This window comes from Bos taurus, chromosome 14 (genome assembly GCF_002263795.3).
Source record: "Bos taurus isolate L1 Dominette 01449 registration number 42190680 breed Hereford chromosome 14, ARS-UCD2.0, whole genome shotgun sequence".
In the NCBI taxonomy this organism is placed as follows: domain Eukaryota; kingdom Metazoa; phylum Chordata; class Mammalia; order Artiodactyla; family Bovidae; genus Bos; species Bos taurus.
In genome coordinates this window covers 36373911-36390179 of record NC_037341.1, presented here as the reverse complement: position 1 = coordinate 36390179, position 16269 = coordinate 36373911, and the positions used below count along the sequence as shown (strand labels likewise).

Sequence of the window (16269 nt, the reverse complement as noted above, 5' to 3'; positions counted from 1 at the left end):
TATAGATGTACAGGCCAAATACAAGTGGGAAAACTCTCAAAAAAAACCCGATAGCTCCCATCTCTTTCTGGAGAAGGCAATGGAAACCCACTGCCAGTACTCTTGCCTGGAAAATCCCATGGATGGAGGAGCCTGGTAGGCCTGCAGTCTATGGGGTCGCTAAGAGTCGACTAGGCGACCTCACTTTCACACATTGGAGAAGGCAATGGCAACCCACTCCAGTGTTCCTGCCTGGAGAATCCCAGGGACAGAGAAGCCTGGTGGGCTGCCGTCTCTGGGGTCGCACAGAGTCGGACACAACGCAAGCAACTTAGCAGCAGCAGCAGCAGCATCTCTTTCTTCTCATCATCACACCTTCAGACATAGACTGAAATATGTTCCATATAAGATAAAAACATACTTACCAAGGGTTTTTCCAGCTTCAATTCTTGTCAAAAATTGACATACGTATATAGTTCTCAGTTGATAAGCTGTTAGACTGGACAGTCCATGAATAATAGCTGAAAGTGAATAAAGTAAATTTTATTAAAACATTAAAACAAAACTCCAAACTTGGCCCTGCAGTACCTCTGTGTGGTTTGCTGAGCAATAAATTAACAAACGTCACCCAAAGATTATCATAAATTTAGAACTGTATGCTTTATTCCCAATTTTTAAGAAATCAGAACAAAAGTGAGTAACAATGAACACTTTACCTTCAAAATAAAACTGATGTTTCATACACAGAATAATAAATCTTTAAAACTACGTACTTTCACAGGTACCACTCTGTACTAATGAAAAGGGAGATTTAGATCCAAACTGTAAAATATGCAAATCATTAGATGGAAACTTATTTTCTACCTTAAGATGCCTAACGTAATAGGAAATATATTACTCTCAAGGTTTCAGTTGAATGAGAGTCTCTTTAGTTTACAAAACTTTATTCTAAAACATGTATTTATATTAACCTCCCCAATATGTGAACACCCACCCAGTGTTATGCTAGGTAATGAGTACCTACAATGATGAGTAAACCATAATCCTGGTTTTCAGTGAGTTTACTATGTACAATGAAAGACAAAGATTAAATTAACTAGTCCTGCAGCTGCTAAGCAGATGAAACAAATATTTATTTTCATTGATTTCCTCAATTTTAATATGCCATAGCCTTACGCTATACTGGAGATTATCTGTACCAAATATAGTCATAAAACAACAGGATTCAAAAAGAGAACAAAACTTATATAAAATTTAAACACAACTTATTCAATATTTACAGAATATCTACTGTTGGCCAATGGTAGGGACTCATGACTGAACGATAGACAGCCCCCTAGGAAGGTCTTAGTCTGAAAAGACACAAATTAAACAAAAATGTAGGCAGGTGACTAACTAAAATTTTAATGTCATAAAGGGTAAGTATGGTATAGGAGCAAAACAGAAGAAAAGCCCCATCTATTCTAGAGAAGAATTGCTCTTTGTATCTATTAGGCATAAAACAAAACAATGAAAATCTACTCAAGTTGAAGCCAGCTATCTGTTTTTTCCATACCTGTAATCAAATACTACTGACAGAAAGACACCAGAGGATCTAATGGCCAACAACAATAACAACTATATTTAAGCAATTACTAAAATACCAGGCACCTACTTTAAGCCCCGAGCAGTGGTTTTCAACTGGGGGTGTTGTGACTCTGTCCCCTAAGGGACACTTTGCAATGTCCAGAGACATTTCTGATTGTCACATTGAGACATTCTGATTGAGTGGGAGGGGGCTGCTACTGCACCTACCGGTTGAGGTCGGGGATCCTACAACGCACCAGTGACCTCCACCCTGTCCCCTCTTCACCCTCAAGCACACACAGAATAAAGAATTATGTGGTACAAAATGTCAACATGCTGAGCTGGAGAAACCTTGCTTTACAAATACCAGTTCATCTGCTTCTCTGAACAGCTCTATGAGGTAGACGCCATTATCACTACCATTTTACAGATGTGGAAACTGGTGGTATCAAGTCCCTGCTTCAACGCTTGTGATGTTAAATAAGCAGAGCCAGGAATCAAACTCAGACAATTTACAAGGATTCCCTGGTGGTCCAGTGGTTAGGACTCTGTGCTTCCACTGCAAGGGGCACAAATTCCACCCCTGGTCAGGGAATCAGGGAACTAAGATCCCACAAGCTGTGCAGCCAAAAACACAGACATACACACTCACAAAAACAAACAAAAAACCACAGACAACTAACGATGGAGCCCAAGCTCTTAATCACAATCCTACACTGCCTCCCCCGATGGAGACAAGTTAGGAGTATCAGTCTGGAAAAGGCATTATCTGACACAAGTGAGGTGGGAGAACAATTCTGAATTTGAATGAAAAAGCTAAGAATTTCTAGTAAGCATCTAGAGTTGCATATGTTTACATTCTTGAAAAGTGTAGTAAATGTAATTCTATAAGAGATAAAATGGAGCCTGTCAGTCAAAAATGGCATACAGAGACAATGTTAACTTCACAGTTTGTGTATCTGTCATTGATTCAGCGATGCAACTTGGAAAAGAGTTTACTCTTTCTGGATTTTGGTGCCTTTGAGAGTTGGACTGTGAAGAAAGCTGAGCACTGAAGAATTGATGCTTTTGAACTGTGGTGTTGGAGAAGACTCTTGAGAGTCCCTTGGACTGCAAGGAGATCCAACCAGTCCATTCTGAAGGAGATCAGCCCTGGGATTTCTTTGGAAGCAATGATGCTAAAGCTGAAACTCCAGTACTTTGGCCACCTCAGGCAAAGAGTTGACTCATTGGAAAAGACTCTGATGCTGGGCAGGATTGGGGGCAGGAGGAGAAGGGGACGACAGAGGATGAGATGGCTGGATGGCATCACTGACTGGATGGACGTGAGTCTGAGTGAACTCCAGGAGTTGGTGATGGACAGGGAGGCCTGGCGTGCTGCGATTCATGGGGTTGCAAAGAGTCGGACACGACTTAACGACTGAACTGAACTGAACCTTAAAATAATGGAGGTGACCTAGATTATTCCTTGGGTCTTGGGCGAGAACCTTAAAAGGTCTTTGTTTTTTGTTTAAATGACTTTTTTTTTTTTAGAATGGTTTTAAATTTACAGAATGTTGGGAAGATAATAGAGTGGTGCATGCAAGGTTGCTTCAGTCGTGTGCAACTCTTTGTGCCCCATGGATTGTAGCCCACCAGGCTCCTCTGTCCATGAGCTTCTCCAGACAAGAATACTGGAGTGGGTTGCCATGTCCTCCTCCAGGGGATCTTCCCGCCCAGGGATCAAACCCGTGTCTCTTACATCTCCTGCACTGGCAGATGGGTTCTTTACCACTAGTGCCACCTGGGAAGCCCCAAGATAGTAGAGAGGTCCCATATAATACTCTCCATCCAGTTTACCCTGTTATTAGCATCTTACATTAGCATTGTTACATTAATTAACCAATATCGATACATTATTATCTAAAGTCCACCTTTACTCAGATTTCTTTAGTTTTTACTTAATATCCGTTTTCTGCTGCAGGTTCCCATCCAGGGTTCAGTTCAGTTCAGTCACTGAGTTGTGTCCAGCTCTTTGCGACCACATGGACTACAGTACGCCAGGCCTCCCTGTCTGTTACCAACTCCCGGAGTTTACTCAAACTCATGCCCACTGAGTCGGTGATGCCATCCAACCATCTTATCATCTGTCGTTCCCTTCTCCTCCCACCTTCAATCTTTCCCAGAATCAGGGTTTTTTCAAATGAGTCAATTCTTCACATCAGGTGGTCAAAGTATTGGAGTTTCAGCTTCAGCATCAGTCATTCCAATGAATATTCAGGACTGATTTCCTTTAGGATGGACTGGTTGGATCTCCTTGTGTCCAAGAGACTCTCAAGAGTCTTCTCCAACATCACAGTTCAAAAGCATCAATTCTTCGGTACTCAGCTTTTGTCACAGTCCAACTCTCACATCCATACATAACTACTCATACCATAGCTTTGACTAGACGGACCTTTGTTGGCAAAGTAATGTCTCTGCTTTTTAATACGTTGTCTAGGCTGGTCATAGCTTTTCTTCCAAGGAGCAAGCATCATTTAACTTCATGGCTGCAGTCACCATCTGCAACGATTTTGGAGCCCCCCAAAATAAAGTCTCTCACTGTTTTGTTTCCCCATCTATTTGCCATGAAGTGATGGGACCAGATGCCATGATCTTAGTTTTCTGAATGTTGAGTTTTGAGCCAACTTTTTTACTCTCCTCTTTCACTTTCATTAAGAGGCTCTTTAGTTCTTCTTTGCTTTGTGCCATAAGGGTGGTGTCATCTGCATATCTTTATTGATATTTCTCCTGGCAATCTTGACTCCAGCTTGTGCTTCATCCAGTCCAGCATTTCTCATGGTGTACTCTGCATATAAGTTAAATAAGCAGGGTGACAATATACCTCCTTGATGTATTCCTTTCCTGATTTGGAACCAGTCTGTTGTTCCATGTCTGGTTCTAACTGTTGCTTCTTGACCTGCATACAGATTTCTTAGGAGGCAGGTCAGGTGGTCTGGTATTCCCATCTCTTTTAGAATTTTCCACAGTTTGTTGAGATCCACACAGTCAAAGAGTACCACGTTACATTTAGTCATCATGTCACTTTGGGCATCTCCTGGTTATAGCAGTTTCTCAGTCTTTCCTTGGTTTTGACGACCTTGCGGGTTTTGAGGTATTTTGTAAACTGCATCTCTCTATTAGGATTTGTCTGATATTTTTCTCATGACTAGACTAGGGTTATGGGGTTTGGAGAGGAAGATCACAGTGGCAGAGTACCACTTTCATCACATTATATCAAGTGTACATGCTACCAACTATCACTGTTGATGCTGACCTTGAGTACCTGGGTGAGGCAGTATTTGTCAGTTTTCTCTACTTTCTTCCCCTTTCTATACTGTGCTCTATATAGCCCACATTTTAGGAGTGCGGACTTACACTCCACCTCCTTGAGAACAGAGTAGAAACATGAATTACCTGGAATTCTTCTGCATTGGACATCTGTCTCTTCTCCCACTTTATTTATCCCAGCATTTATTTACATCAGTGTGGACTTTATGGATGTTTTAAAGTAATTTGGGTTATAATCCAAAACTCCAGTTGACCCTTTAACAATGAGGGGGTTAGAGACACTGACCCTCCAAGCAGTTGAAAATTCCAGTGTCGATCCTCTGAATGCATGGTTTAACCAACCAGATTGTGTAGTAGTGCAGTATTTACTACTGAGAAAAAAAAAACTGGCTTGTAAGCAGACAGGTGCAGTTCAAATCTGTGTTGTTTAAGGGTCAACCGTATTTTCATTTTCTTGCTTATGTCTGCCAGGGCTATTGGGAACTCTTGCAGTTGGCTCCTATGCCCCTTTGTGCTGCCATAACTGTGGAGCTTTGTTTCTTTGGGGGTTTTGTTTTGCTTTTAGTACTGCCCTACTTTTGTCACAAGATGCTCCAGGTTCAAGTTGTATATTTCCTGTCCCTGTCCTGGAATCAGGCCATTTCTATGGAAAATGGTATTGGAAACCAATACCTGTATGCACTGGAAGGACTGATGTTGAAGCTGAAGCTCCAAAACTTTGGCCAACTGATGAGAAGAACTGACTCACTGGAAAAGACTGATGCTGGGAAAGATTGAAGGCAGGAGAAGGGGATGAAAGAGGATGAGATGGTTGGATAGCATCCTGACTCAATGGACATGAGTGAACAAACTCCAGAAGACAGTGAAGGACAGAGGAGCCTGGTGTGCTGCAAAGAGTCAGACACCACTGAGCAACTGAACTGAACTGAACCCTGTCTCTAGTGTTATCTGTGACATAGGGGAAAGGTTGTTGGACTGGAAGATAAGGCAGATGTCTGGACCAACCCTCTTAACCTATCAATGCTTTAGGTTGTTTAGATCACTCCTCCATAAACTGAGATTTTACTCACCTCACTCATGGGATAACTGTGAAGCTAAAATGTGTCAACATGGTTTTCTGAAATATTTAATTTTCTATTAAATTCTATCTTGGGGTTGTGGTCCACTGCAATAAGCTGAGAGCCAACTCCAATAAATATTAATACCAGAGTATCTTTCAGTTATCATTTAAAAAGCCAGCTAGCCTTCTGTAGGCATCAATATCTTTGCCCATCATTCACAGGCTTTCTTGCATAGGTGGTAGACTTCATTGTCAGTTACTTTCATTGTGAAGCCTATACTGAGCAGCAGGCTCAATGAGGGCTTCCCTTGTGGCTCAGCTGGTAAAGTATCCGCCGGCAATGCGGGAGACCTAGGTTCGATCCATGGGTTGGGAAGATCCCCTGGAAAAGGGAAAGGCTACCCACTCCAGTATTCTGGCCTGGAGAATTTCATGAACTGTATAGACAATGGGGTCGCAAAGAGTCAGACACGACTGAGCGACTTTCACACACACAGGGTCAATGAGGTTTAAACAGCTCATAGAGTAATACAAAACAAGGTCTCAGTGACTTGCTAAAAGAAAAAAAAACCTTTTACAGGAGTACCTCAGAAAAAAGCAAGAAATGCAAGCACCCGGGAGAAATATCAATAACCTCAGATACGCAGATGACACCACCCTTATGGCAGAAAGTGAAGAGGAACTCAAAAGCCTCTTGATGAAAGTGAAAGAGGAGAGTGAAAAGTTGGCATAAAGCTCAACATTCAGAAAATGAAGATCATGGCATCTGGTCCCATCACTTCATGGGAAATAGATGGGGAAACAGTGGAAACAGTGTCCGACTTTATTTTTTGGAGCTCCAAAATCACTGCAGATGGTGACTGCAGCCATGAAATTAAAAGACGCTTACTCCTTGAAGGAAAGTTATGACCAACCTAGACAGCATATTGAAAAGCAGAGATATTACTTTGTCAACAAAGATCCCTTTAGTCAAGGTTATGGTTTTTCCAGTGGTCATGTATGGATGTGAGAGTTGGACTGTGAAGAAAGCTGAGCGCCGAAGAATTGATGCTTTTGAACTGTGGTGTTGGAGAAGACTCTTGAGAGTCCCTTGGACTGCAAGGAGATCCAACCAGTCCATTCTGAAGGAGATCAGCCCTGGGATTTCTTTGGAAGGAATGATGCTAAAGCTGAAACTCCAGTACTTTGGCCACCTCAAGCCAAGAGTTGACTCATTGGAAAAGACTCTGATGCTGGGAGGGATTGGGGGCAGGAGAAAGGGACGACAGAGGATGAGATGGCTGGATGGCATCACTGACTCGATGGACATGAGTTTGAGTGAACTCCGGAGTTGCTGATGGACAGGGAGGCCTGGCATGCTGCCATTCATGGGGTCGCAAAGAGTCGGACACGACTGAGGGACTGAACTGAACTGAATCCTTTTATCAACTCAACGGGTTATTCTCATTTTACCAACTAGTAAAATTTATGAATCTGAGAAAAACTGAGGAGCCCATGAGAGGCGGAGGCGGGATTCGAACCAACGATTGACTTCGAGCCCGGGGCCCTCAGCAAGCAGCCAGATCCCCGACCCCTGAGGTACAGCGCTGCAAACCAGGCCTCAGTCGCCCACCGCGGTTCCCGCTCCCGGCCCGGGCGCGCCCAGCACTCACCCTCGGCGCTGTCGCGAGTGCGATGGAAGTCGTCGGAGCGGCCGTCACGGAAAGCCCGGCAAAGCGAAACGCAGAGGAAATCGAGCATCCAGCCGGCAGCTACCGCCTCTGCCTCAGCCATCAGGCCCGCTTCCTCCTCCTCCTCAGGGACCCCCGGCTGTACCTGGCAGTCGAGCAGTTCTTGGCATTCAAACTGCTCCTGATCATCTGTCACCGTGTCCGCCACCCGCTCCCCCGGGGAACCTGCATCCTCCCCGTCCGCACGCCCTCGCGGGCTCTGAGCCGCAGAGGCGGTATCCTCCGCCATGTTAAACAGCTCGCGCAGCTTCTGGCCTTTCCGGCGCAGAGCGACTACTGGCTCGCGCCCCACGGGGCGAGCCTACGGCGGGAGGCCTCTTCCGCCTGAGAGAAAACACCAATCACACACCGCCGGGATGGGCGAGCGGCTCGAGCCTGGCTTCGGATTGGCCGAGACCTGCTCCAGCCTCTGCATGTTGAATTCACCCGCCACCCTGCAGCGCCGCTTTGTTGGTAAAGTAGACGAGTTCAGGCTAGACCCGGAGAGGACTGGAGGTGGTTTTGTTCAGTGGCTCAGTCGTGTCCGACTCTTTGCGACCCCATGGATTGCAGCACCCCCGGCTTCCCTGTCCTTTACCATCTCTCGGAGCTTGCTCAAACTCATGTCTGTTGAGTCAGCGATGCCATCCAACTGTCTCGTCCTCTGTTGTCAGTCTGCCTTTAGTCTTTCCCAGCATCGGGGTCTTTTCCATTTTAACTAACCGTATTGTTCTAGAGGATGTTGCATTTTAGCACAAGAATAGAATAGTTCCCCAACCTCCAGGTGGGGGAGGTGTTTTAACTAGAAAAAACATTTTTAACTTTTCCAGTTAAAATGGAAAAACATTTTACCCGTTTGTGCTTCAAAAGAGATAGATAATTAAAATGTCACTATTTTTCGAGCATAAGACTTTAAATCCTAGTGTACTCTTAACAGTTACTATGCAATCAGGAAGCAAAACTCTTTCAACAGACAGATTCGTGCTTTTCCAATCTTAAGGAGCGCCAGAATCAGTCCCGAGGCTTGTTGGGCATCACACCTATAATTTTTGTCCTGTAGGTTTGGATTGGGATCCTTGAATCTGCAAGTCCTTTGTTCGCAGGTGAGTGATACTAAGGCTGCCAGTTTGGGGACCAAATTTTGAAATTATTGCTCTAGAAAGAGTAGGTTATTATGGAAAAGAATTTCAGTCAGGACCTGAAATAGATGATTAAAATTCAGCTTGTACAACAGAAAAGTGAAAGTGTTAGTAGCCTCTGACTCTTTGCAACCCTGTGGACTGTAGCCTCCCAGAGTCCTCTGTCTATGGGATTCTCCAGGAAAGAATACTGGAGTGGGTTGCCATTCCCTTCTCTAGGGTATCTTCCCAACCCCAGGATCCAACCCAGGTCTCCCACATTGCAGGCAGAGTCTTTACTGTCTGAGCCACCAGGGAAGCCCCGTGGCTTCCTGTATTCACAACAATAAGTGAATACTTATTTTGAATTTTCAAACTTACCTTGGAGCACAAGAGGGGACTGAGGGGAGAGGAGCCTGGTTATGTTCTATTTTTCTATGTAGGTGACAGTTGCATCAGTGGTCACTTTATGAACATTCATGGAACATGATATATGCACTTTTCAGTATGTGAGTTATAATCTAATAAAAAGCTTCCTTTAAAACCTGTTTATAACATATCCAGTGTTGTCAAACCCTTTATATTTTAATTTTTCACATTTATTATTGCCTTAAGGCTGAAATGTTGAGTCATCAAAGGACTATATTGCAGCCCTTAAGAATGCCTAAGTTGGGGACTTTCCTGGTGATGCAGTGGCTAAGACTCTGTGCTGCTAATGCAGGGGACCTGGTTGGAACCCTGGCACAATGATCATTGAAGATCCTGCCCACTGCAGCTAAGACCTGGCACGTTTGTGTGTGTTAAGTCACTTCAATTGTGTCCAACTTTTTGTGACCCTATGGACCATAGCCTCCTAAGTTCTTCTGTCCATGGGATTCTCCAGGCAAGAATACTGGAGTGGGTTGTCATTTCCTTCTCTGGGGGATCTTCCTGATCCAGGAATTGAACCCATGTCTCTTATGTCTCCTGCATTGGCAGGCTGGTTCTTTATCACTGGCACACCTAGACCTGGCACAGCTAAATAAATAAATATGTTTAAAAAAAAAAAAAGAATACCTAGGTTGGGATTCCCTTACCATATATACCTATTAGCTGTGTGACCTTGGATTAACTATGCCTCGGTTTTCTCTCTGTTTACTGGTATACTAGTAATACCATCATTACAGCCTCCTTGGAAAGATTAAAGGAATTGATAAATGTAAAGACGTTAAAAGGAAACCAGGTACTAGGTAAGGGCTCAGTAACATTAGCTGGAAAAGCAGGACATTTGTGCTACTCAGAAAAAGAGTAGTGAGTCAGAAGGAATTGTTCCTTCAGACTCCAGTAGTCCCATGAAAAGTAAGTCCTATTTATAAACAATATAGAGGACTAGGCCTAAGGAAATAAAAGATGAGGTATAAAGAAAATGACCCTAGATGAGGGTCAGATTTCCACTCCACTTTGAGGCAGTGGACACAATGTAACATTACTGGTAAAGAAGCTTCTTACTCATAAAGAGTTCTTCCCTTTGCAGAATTTGTAAATTAGTAAGGACTGAAGGAATGTGCAGCCATGAAATTAAAAGACGCTTACTTCTTGGAAGGAAAGTCATGACCAACCTAGATAGCATATTCAAAAGCAGAGACATTACTTTGCCAACAAAGGTTCGTCTAGTCAAGGCTATGGTTTTTCCTGTGGTCATGTATGGATGTGAGAGTTGGACTGTGAAGAAGGCTGAGTGCCGAAGAATTGATTCTTTTGAACTGTGGTGTTGGAGAAGACTCTTGAGAGTCCCTTGGACTGCAAGGAGATCCAACCAGTCCATTCTGAAGGAGATCAGCCCTGGGATTTCTTTGGAAGCAATGATGCTAAAGCTGAAACTCCAGTACTTTGGCCACCTCATGTGAAGAGTTGACTCATTGGAAAAGACTCTGATGCTGGGAGGGATTGGGGGCAGGAGGAGAAGGGGACGACAGAGGATGAGATGGCTGGATGGCATCACTGACTCGATGGACGTTGAGTCTGAGAGAACTCCAGGAGTTGGTGATGGACAGGGAGGCCTGGCGTGCTGCAGTTCAAGAGTTGGACACGACTGAGCGAGTGATCTGATCTGATCTGATCTGAAGGAATGTGTGGAACTAAAATGAGGCAGATTTCAGGATTGGAAACATGTTAGACAATTCTAATCCTAGGCTCCCCTAATGGTTCAGATGGTAAAGAATCTGCCTGCAATTCGGAAGACCTGGATTGGATCCCTGGGTTGGGAAGATCCCCTGGAGAAGGGAATGGCAACCCACTCCAGTATTCTTGCCTGGAGAATTCCATGGACAGAGGAGCCTGGCAGGCTACAGTTCATGGGGTCACAAAGAGTCGAACATGACTGAGTGACTAACACAATCCTTTAGAGCTTTGAAAATATTTATTAGATCTTGGTGGCCCCTTGAGATTTTTTAGACTGGTATTTCATGTATTATAAGATTAGTATATGACTGTCAGACAATAGGCATCAATGTTGTACTGTCGCACCCTGTAAGGGCATGCAGTTTGTTAAATGCTGAAGTCCAGGCTGACTCTCTGTGATCACATAATTTTGTTGCTTTATTTAAAAAAAAAAAAAAAAAAAGTCTTCTGGTGTATGTATTTAACGAGTTGCCAGTTAGCCAGTATTTTTAATAAAATACATCTGCCCAAAGTGAAAGCGATAAGAACATTGTATAGGAGTATAAGGATATGTCTACAAACAGCTGGGGACCCAGAGGAAGAATGCTGTTTCTATTTCCTCCTGGAAATGAGCCAACTCTGTATGATGCAAGGTATCCCGGTGATGTTTTCTACCCCTGAATAAAAAATAAGGGGAAATCTCTTGACAGCACAGCACTAAGAAATACAGTCTATGGACAGTCTCTACTTATTAAAGCCTCTGCTAAATTTTTTCAACGTTCTTTTTAAAAAACAATTTTTTTTTTTGGTCTTGCTTCACAGCATGTGGAATTTTAGTTTCCTGACCAGGATAGAACCCACACCCCCTGCGTTGGAAGCAAGGACTCTTAACCAATGGACTGCTGGGGAAGTCCCAAGTCTCTAATTATTTGAGTGAATGACCCTGATATGAAATTTTCAATTCTCTAGGAGCTTCATTTAAAAAAGAAAAAGCTGAAATTCATTTTAATATCATAGTTTATTTAACCCAAAATATCAGGGCTTCCCTGGTGACTCAGTGGTAAAGAACCTGCCTGCCAATGCAAGAGACTCAGGTTGGATCCCTGGGTTGAGAAGATCCCCTGGAGAAGGAAATGACAACTCACTCCAGTATTCTTGCCTGGCAATTCACATGGAAAGAGGGAGCCTGGAGGGTTATAGTTCATGAGGTCACAAAAGAGTCGGATACAACTTAGTGACTGAACAACAAAAATATCAACAACCCAAAATATCATTTCAACCTGTAATCAATATAAAAATGATTGAGATATTTTACATTGTTTAAATGTCTTTGGAATACAGCATCTATTTTACATTTATAAACATCTGTTTGGAGTTGTCATGTTTCACGTGCTCAAATAGCCAAATATGGCTAGTGGCTATAACTGTAGGACAATTCAATACAGTACAGGTAGAAATTCAGGCTCTGGAGTCAGAGATTTTTATTTGAATTCTTTCTCCACAACTTTCTAAAGCACAATTAGGGAAATTTCTGGTTTTTAAAAAAGTATCAGTTTTTTACCCCCATGGACTTCTCAGAGCTACATACTAATCTATACACTAATATGGATTATGAATTTCTAAGAAAAACATAGCATAAAATATATGCTCTAATTTATCATTACACTCTTTTTTTCACATGACAACCTATATAATTATTGTACCAATAAATACACTTTAATGCTGTAAACTACTATACCAATATATACAGATACCAGCTATTAAGATGATTCCATGATCTCTAAGGGGAATTCCCTGGTGGCTCAATGGTAAAGAACTCTCCTGCAATGCAGATGCCGCTGCAGATGTGGATTCTATACCTGGGTCAGGAAGATCCCCCGAAGGAGGGCATGGCAACCCACTCCAGTATCCTTGCCTGGAGAATCCCATGGAGAGAGGAGCCTGGTGGGCTACAGTCCATAGGATCGGAAAGAGTTAGATGCATGTGGATGTGGACTTGATCTCTAAGGGTTACAGTAAACTCAGTATCACTTGATCCAGTGGATCATACCCTCTTCCTGGATACATTTTCTTTATTTCACTTATAGGATCCATCCTTTTTTAATTTTCCTCACATCTCACTAGTCACTTCTCTTCAGTTTTTAAACTTCTGGATACTCACAATGATTTTCCAGTTGATCTTCTCTCCTCCCATTGTTTAAAATTGTCAACGGGAATTCCCTGGTGGTCCAGTAGTTAGCACTTTGCACTCTCAGAGCGGAGGGCCTGGGTTCAATCCCTAGTTGGGGAACTAAAATTCCACAAGCTGCACGTGGCAGAGCCAAAAAAACTAAAAAATGAAATAAAATAAAATTGTCAAGATCCTGTTGAGGGACTTCCATGGTTTTCCAGGGGTTAAGAATTTGCCTGCCAATGCAGGGAACACGGGTTCGGGAAGAGCCCACATGCCTCAGAGTGGGCTAAGTGCCTCAGAGCCCTAAGCCTGCTGCTGCTGCTGCTGCTAAGTCATTTCAGTCGTGTCCAACTCTGTGCGACCCCATAGATGGCAGCCCACCAGGCTCCCCGTCCCTGAGATTCTCCAGGCAAGAACACTGGAATGGCTTGCCATTTCCTTCTCCAATGCATGAAAGTGAAAAGTGCAAGTGAAGTCGCTCAGTCGTGTCTGACTCTTCGTGACCCCATGGACTGCAGCCCACCAGGTTCCTCCGTCCATGGGATTTTCCAGGCAAGAGTACTGGAGTGGGGTGCTGTTGCCTTCTCCAGCTAAGCCTAATGTGCCACAACTACTGAGCCCATGTGCAGCAATGCTATCCTGAAGCCCACGCAGCTAGAGCTTGTGCTCTGCAACAAGAGAATCCACACAGTGCAAGCAGAGAGCGCCCCGCTTTCAGAAACTAGAGAAAGTGAGAGAGTAACAGGCAGGAAGGCCAAAGGTCCCCAAGCGGCAGGAGAAAATAAACTGCAAGTGGCAGGTGTTTTTCCCCTACTCTACACAAAATTAAAAGAGCCTTCTTTTGATTCTATGGTGATGACACCTGGTTCTGCCTTGAGCTAACCAATGCATTTTTCTTACGTTAATGAAACTGTGTATTTGCTTTGGAATTTGCCTTTCTTCAAAATGGTTCTGCCTAAGATTAATTTTTTCTTTTCTTAAACCTTGGGCTGATAATGGCTCAACAAACCAGTATTCCTCTCAATTGTTTTATGGCCAGGGGGATGACACACCTCATGCCATCCTGTCTCAAAAGTGTATATTGTGGGAGAGGGGCCCTGTGAGATGGCTAAACTCCCTCTAGCCTTGAGCTGTCTCTCTTATCTGATTAATAGCTTTCTAACAGACATAATGGGTTTCCCTGTGGCCCCAGTGGTAAAGAATCTGCCTGCAATGCAGGAGAACAGGGTTTGATCCCTGGGTTGGGAAGATCCCCTGGAAAAGGAAATTGCAACCCATTCCAGTATTCTTGCCTAGAGAATTCCATGGGCAGGGGAGCTTGGTGGGCTACAGTCTGTGGGGTTGCAGAGAGTCGGACAGGACTGAGTGACTAATCCAAGCAACAGACATAAAACACCTTGCTAAAAACTAGCAAAGGGGCACTCTTTCTGTTCCCTTCTGATGTCTATGTCAGAAGCTTTCCCTATCTCTATTACACTTTAAAACAACTTTGCTACACAAAAAGCTCCAAGTACCCCGGATCAAAATTCTTTCCACTGAAGGTCACGAATCCTGGCTTAACACATGACTGGAAGCACCAACCTTTCAAAAGGCTGCACAGCAGTGAAGACTGCTGCTCTTCCTCGTGGTGCACAGGCCCTAGGATGCCAGGGCTTTGGTAGTCGCAACCCTCGGGCTCAACAGCGTGGACTCAGTAGTTGTGCTTTGGGGCACTTAAGTGGCAGGCGGATTCTTAACCACTGGACCACCAGGGAAGTCCCATAAAATCTTTTTAAAAAGAAAAAATTCAGAGTATAACAGACCTTCTGTGTGTGCTAAGTTGCTTCAGTCATGTCTGACTCTTTGCGACCTCATGGGCTATAGCCACCAGGGTCCTCTGTCCGTGGGATTCTCCAGGCAAGAATACTGGAGTGGGCAGCCATGCCTTCCTCCAGGGGACCTTCCTGATCCCTAAGGGATCCCCTAAGGCTCCTGCATTGCAGGCAGATTCTTTACCGCTTAGCCACCGGCGAGCCCACAACTGGACCTTAGTACTAAATAAAGATTTGACCAGCATTGCCTTTCCAAATTAACCAATTATTTGACTAAGCAGACTGAATTGACTACTTTTTGTCAGCCCTGGTGATACCTATACTCTTTCCATAGAGGTCACTATGTAACAAATTCTTTGATTAAAAAAAAATATATATATATAGTATAATTCCTCCCTTGCAAAGATTTTCAATTAAAAAAAAAAAAAAAACTGAAATTCTTACTAGCTCCCTTGTAATCCAAGTAGGCAGAGGAGCCAAGCATGAGATGGGATGAGGGCCAGAGATCCAAGAAGCTGGTGTGAAAGCTACTGCACAAATACAAGTAACATTCATGCATGTGGCTTAGTGTGTTTGCTCTTTTGGTTTCAGGAATTTCTTCCGATTTCAAAAATCTAAGATTCCACTCCTTGCTCCCCACAGAGCGCTGATGTGATACCTGCTCGGACTAAACCCATATGAATCAGGAAGCTTACAGCAGGGCACCACTCAGTTGGAGGATGATGTCTTCTTCTGAGTCTGTCTTTCATGGCCTTTCTTTTGAGTAGGAGAGCCTGGACTTCTTTCTGTGACAGCTTTTTAAATTTTTTTTTAAATATTTTAATTTTAATATTTCACAAATTTGCATGTCATCCTTGTGCAGGAGCCATGCTAATCTCTGTATTGTTCCAATTTTAGGATATGTGCTGCCAAATGAATTGAGCATGACAGCTATATTTTTTAAAAAAGCAATAGTATGGGAATTTCCTGGTAACCCAGGGCTTAGGGCTCTGTGCTTTCACTGCCAAGGCCCGGGTTCAATCTTTAGTCAGGGAACTGCTGCTAAGTCGCTTCAGTCGTGTCTGACTCTGTGCGACCCCATAGATGGCAGCCCACCAGTCTCCCCCGTCCCTGGGATTCTCCAGGCAAGAACACTGGAGTGGGTTGCCATTTCCTTCTCCAATGCATGAAAGTGAAAAGTGAAAGTGAAGTCGCTCAGTCGTGTCTGACTCCTAGCGACCCCATGGACTTCAGCCCACCAGGCCCCTCTGTCCATGGGATTTTCCAGGCAAGAGTACTGGAGTGGGTTGCCATTGCCTTCTGCGAGTCAGGGAACTAAAATCCTGCAAACCACACAGCAAAAAAGTAAATAAGTAAAATAAGCAAAAGCAAACACTTTCAGGCCTCTGGAAGCCCAAACCCAGAA

The 16269-nt window shown here is 43.7% G+C and overlaps 1 protein-coding gene and 1 non-coding gene across 3 annotated transcripts in view; both read right to left on the bottom strand.

Moving 5' to 3' along the window:
- Positions 1-7912, bottom strand: part of TERF1 (telomeric repeat binding factor 1) — a 43109-nt gene extending 35197 nt beyond the window's left edge. The window contains 2 exon segments of one of the 2 annotated variants that reach the window (NM_001076865.2): positions 405-500; positions 7567-7912. In NM_001076865.2, coding sequence (NP_001070333.2) covers positions 405-500; positions 7567-7873 — 403 coding nt within the window. In that variant the 5' untranslated portion in view covers positions 7874-7912. 2 annotated transcript variants of the gene reach the window in all.
- Positions 7913-15681: 7769 nt separating this feature from the next.
- On the bottom strand, positions 15682-15789 carry LOC112449656 (U6 spliceosomal RNA). The gene has a single exon (XR_003038254.1). It is a non-coding gene; the product is annotated as a U6 spliceosomal RNA (small nuclear RNA).
- Positions 15790-16269: the final 480 nt, after the last annotated feature.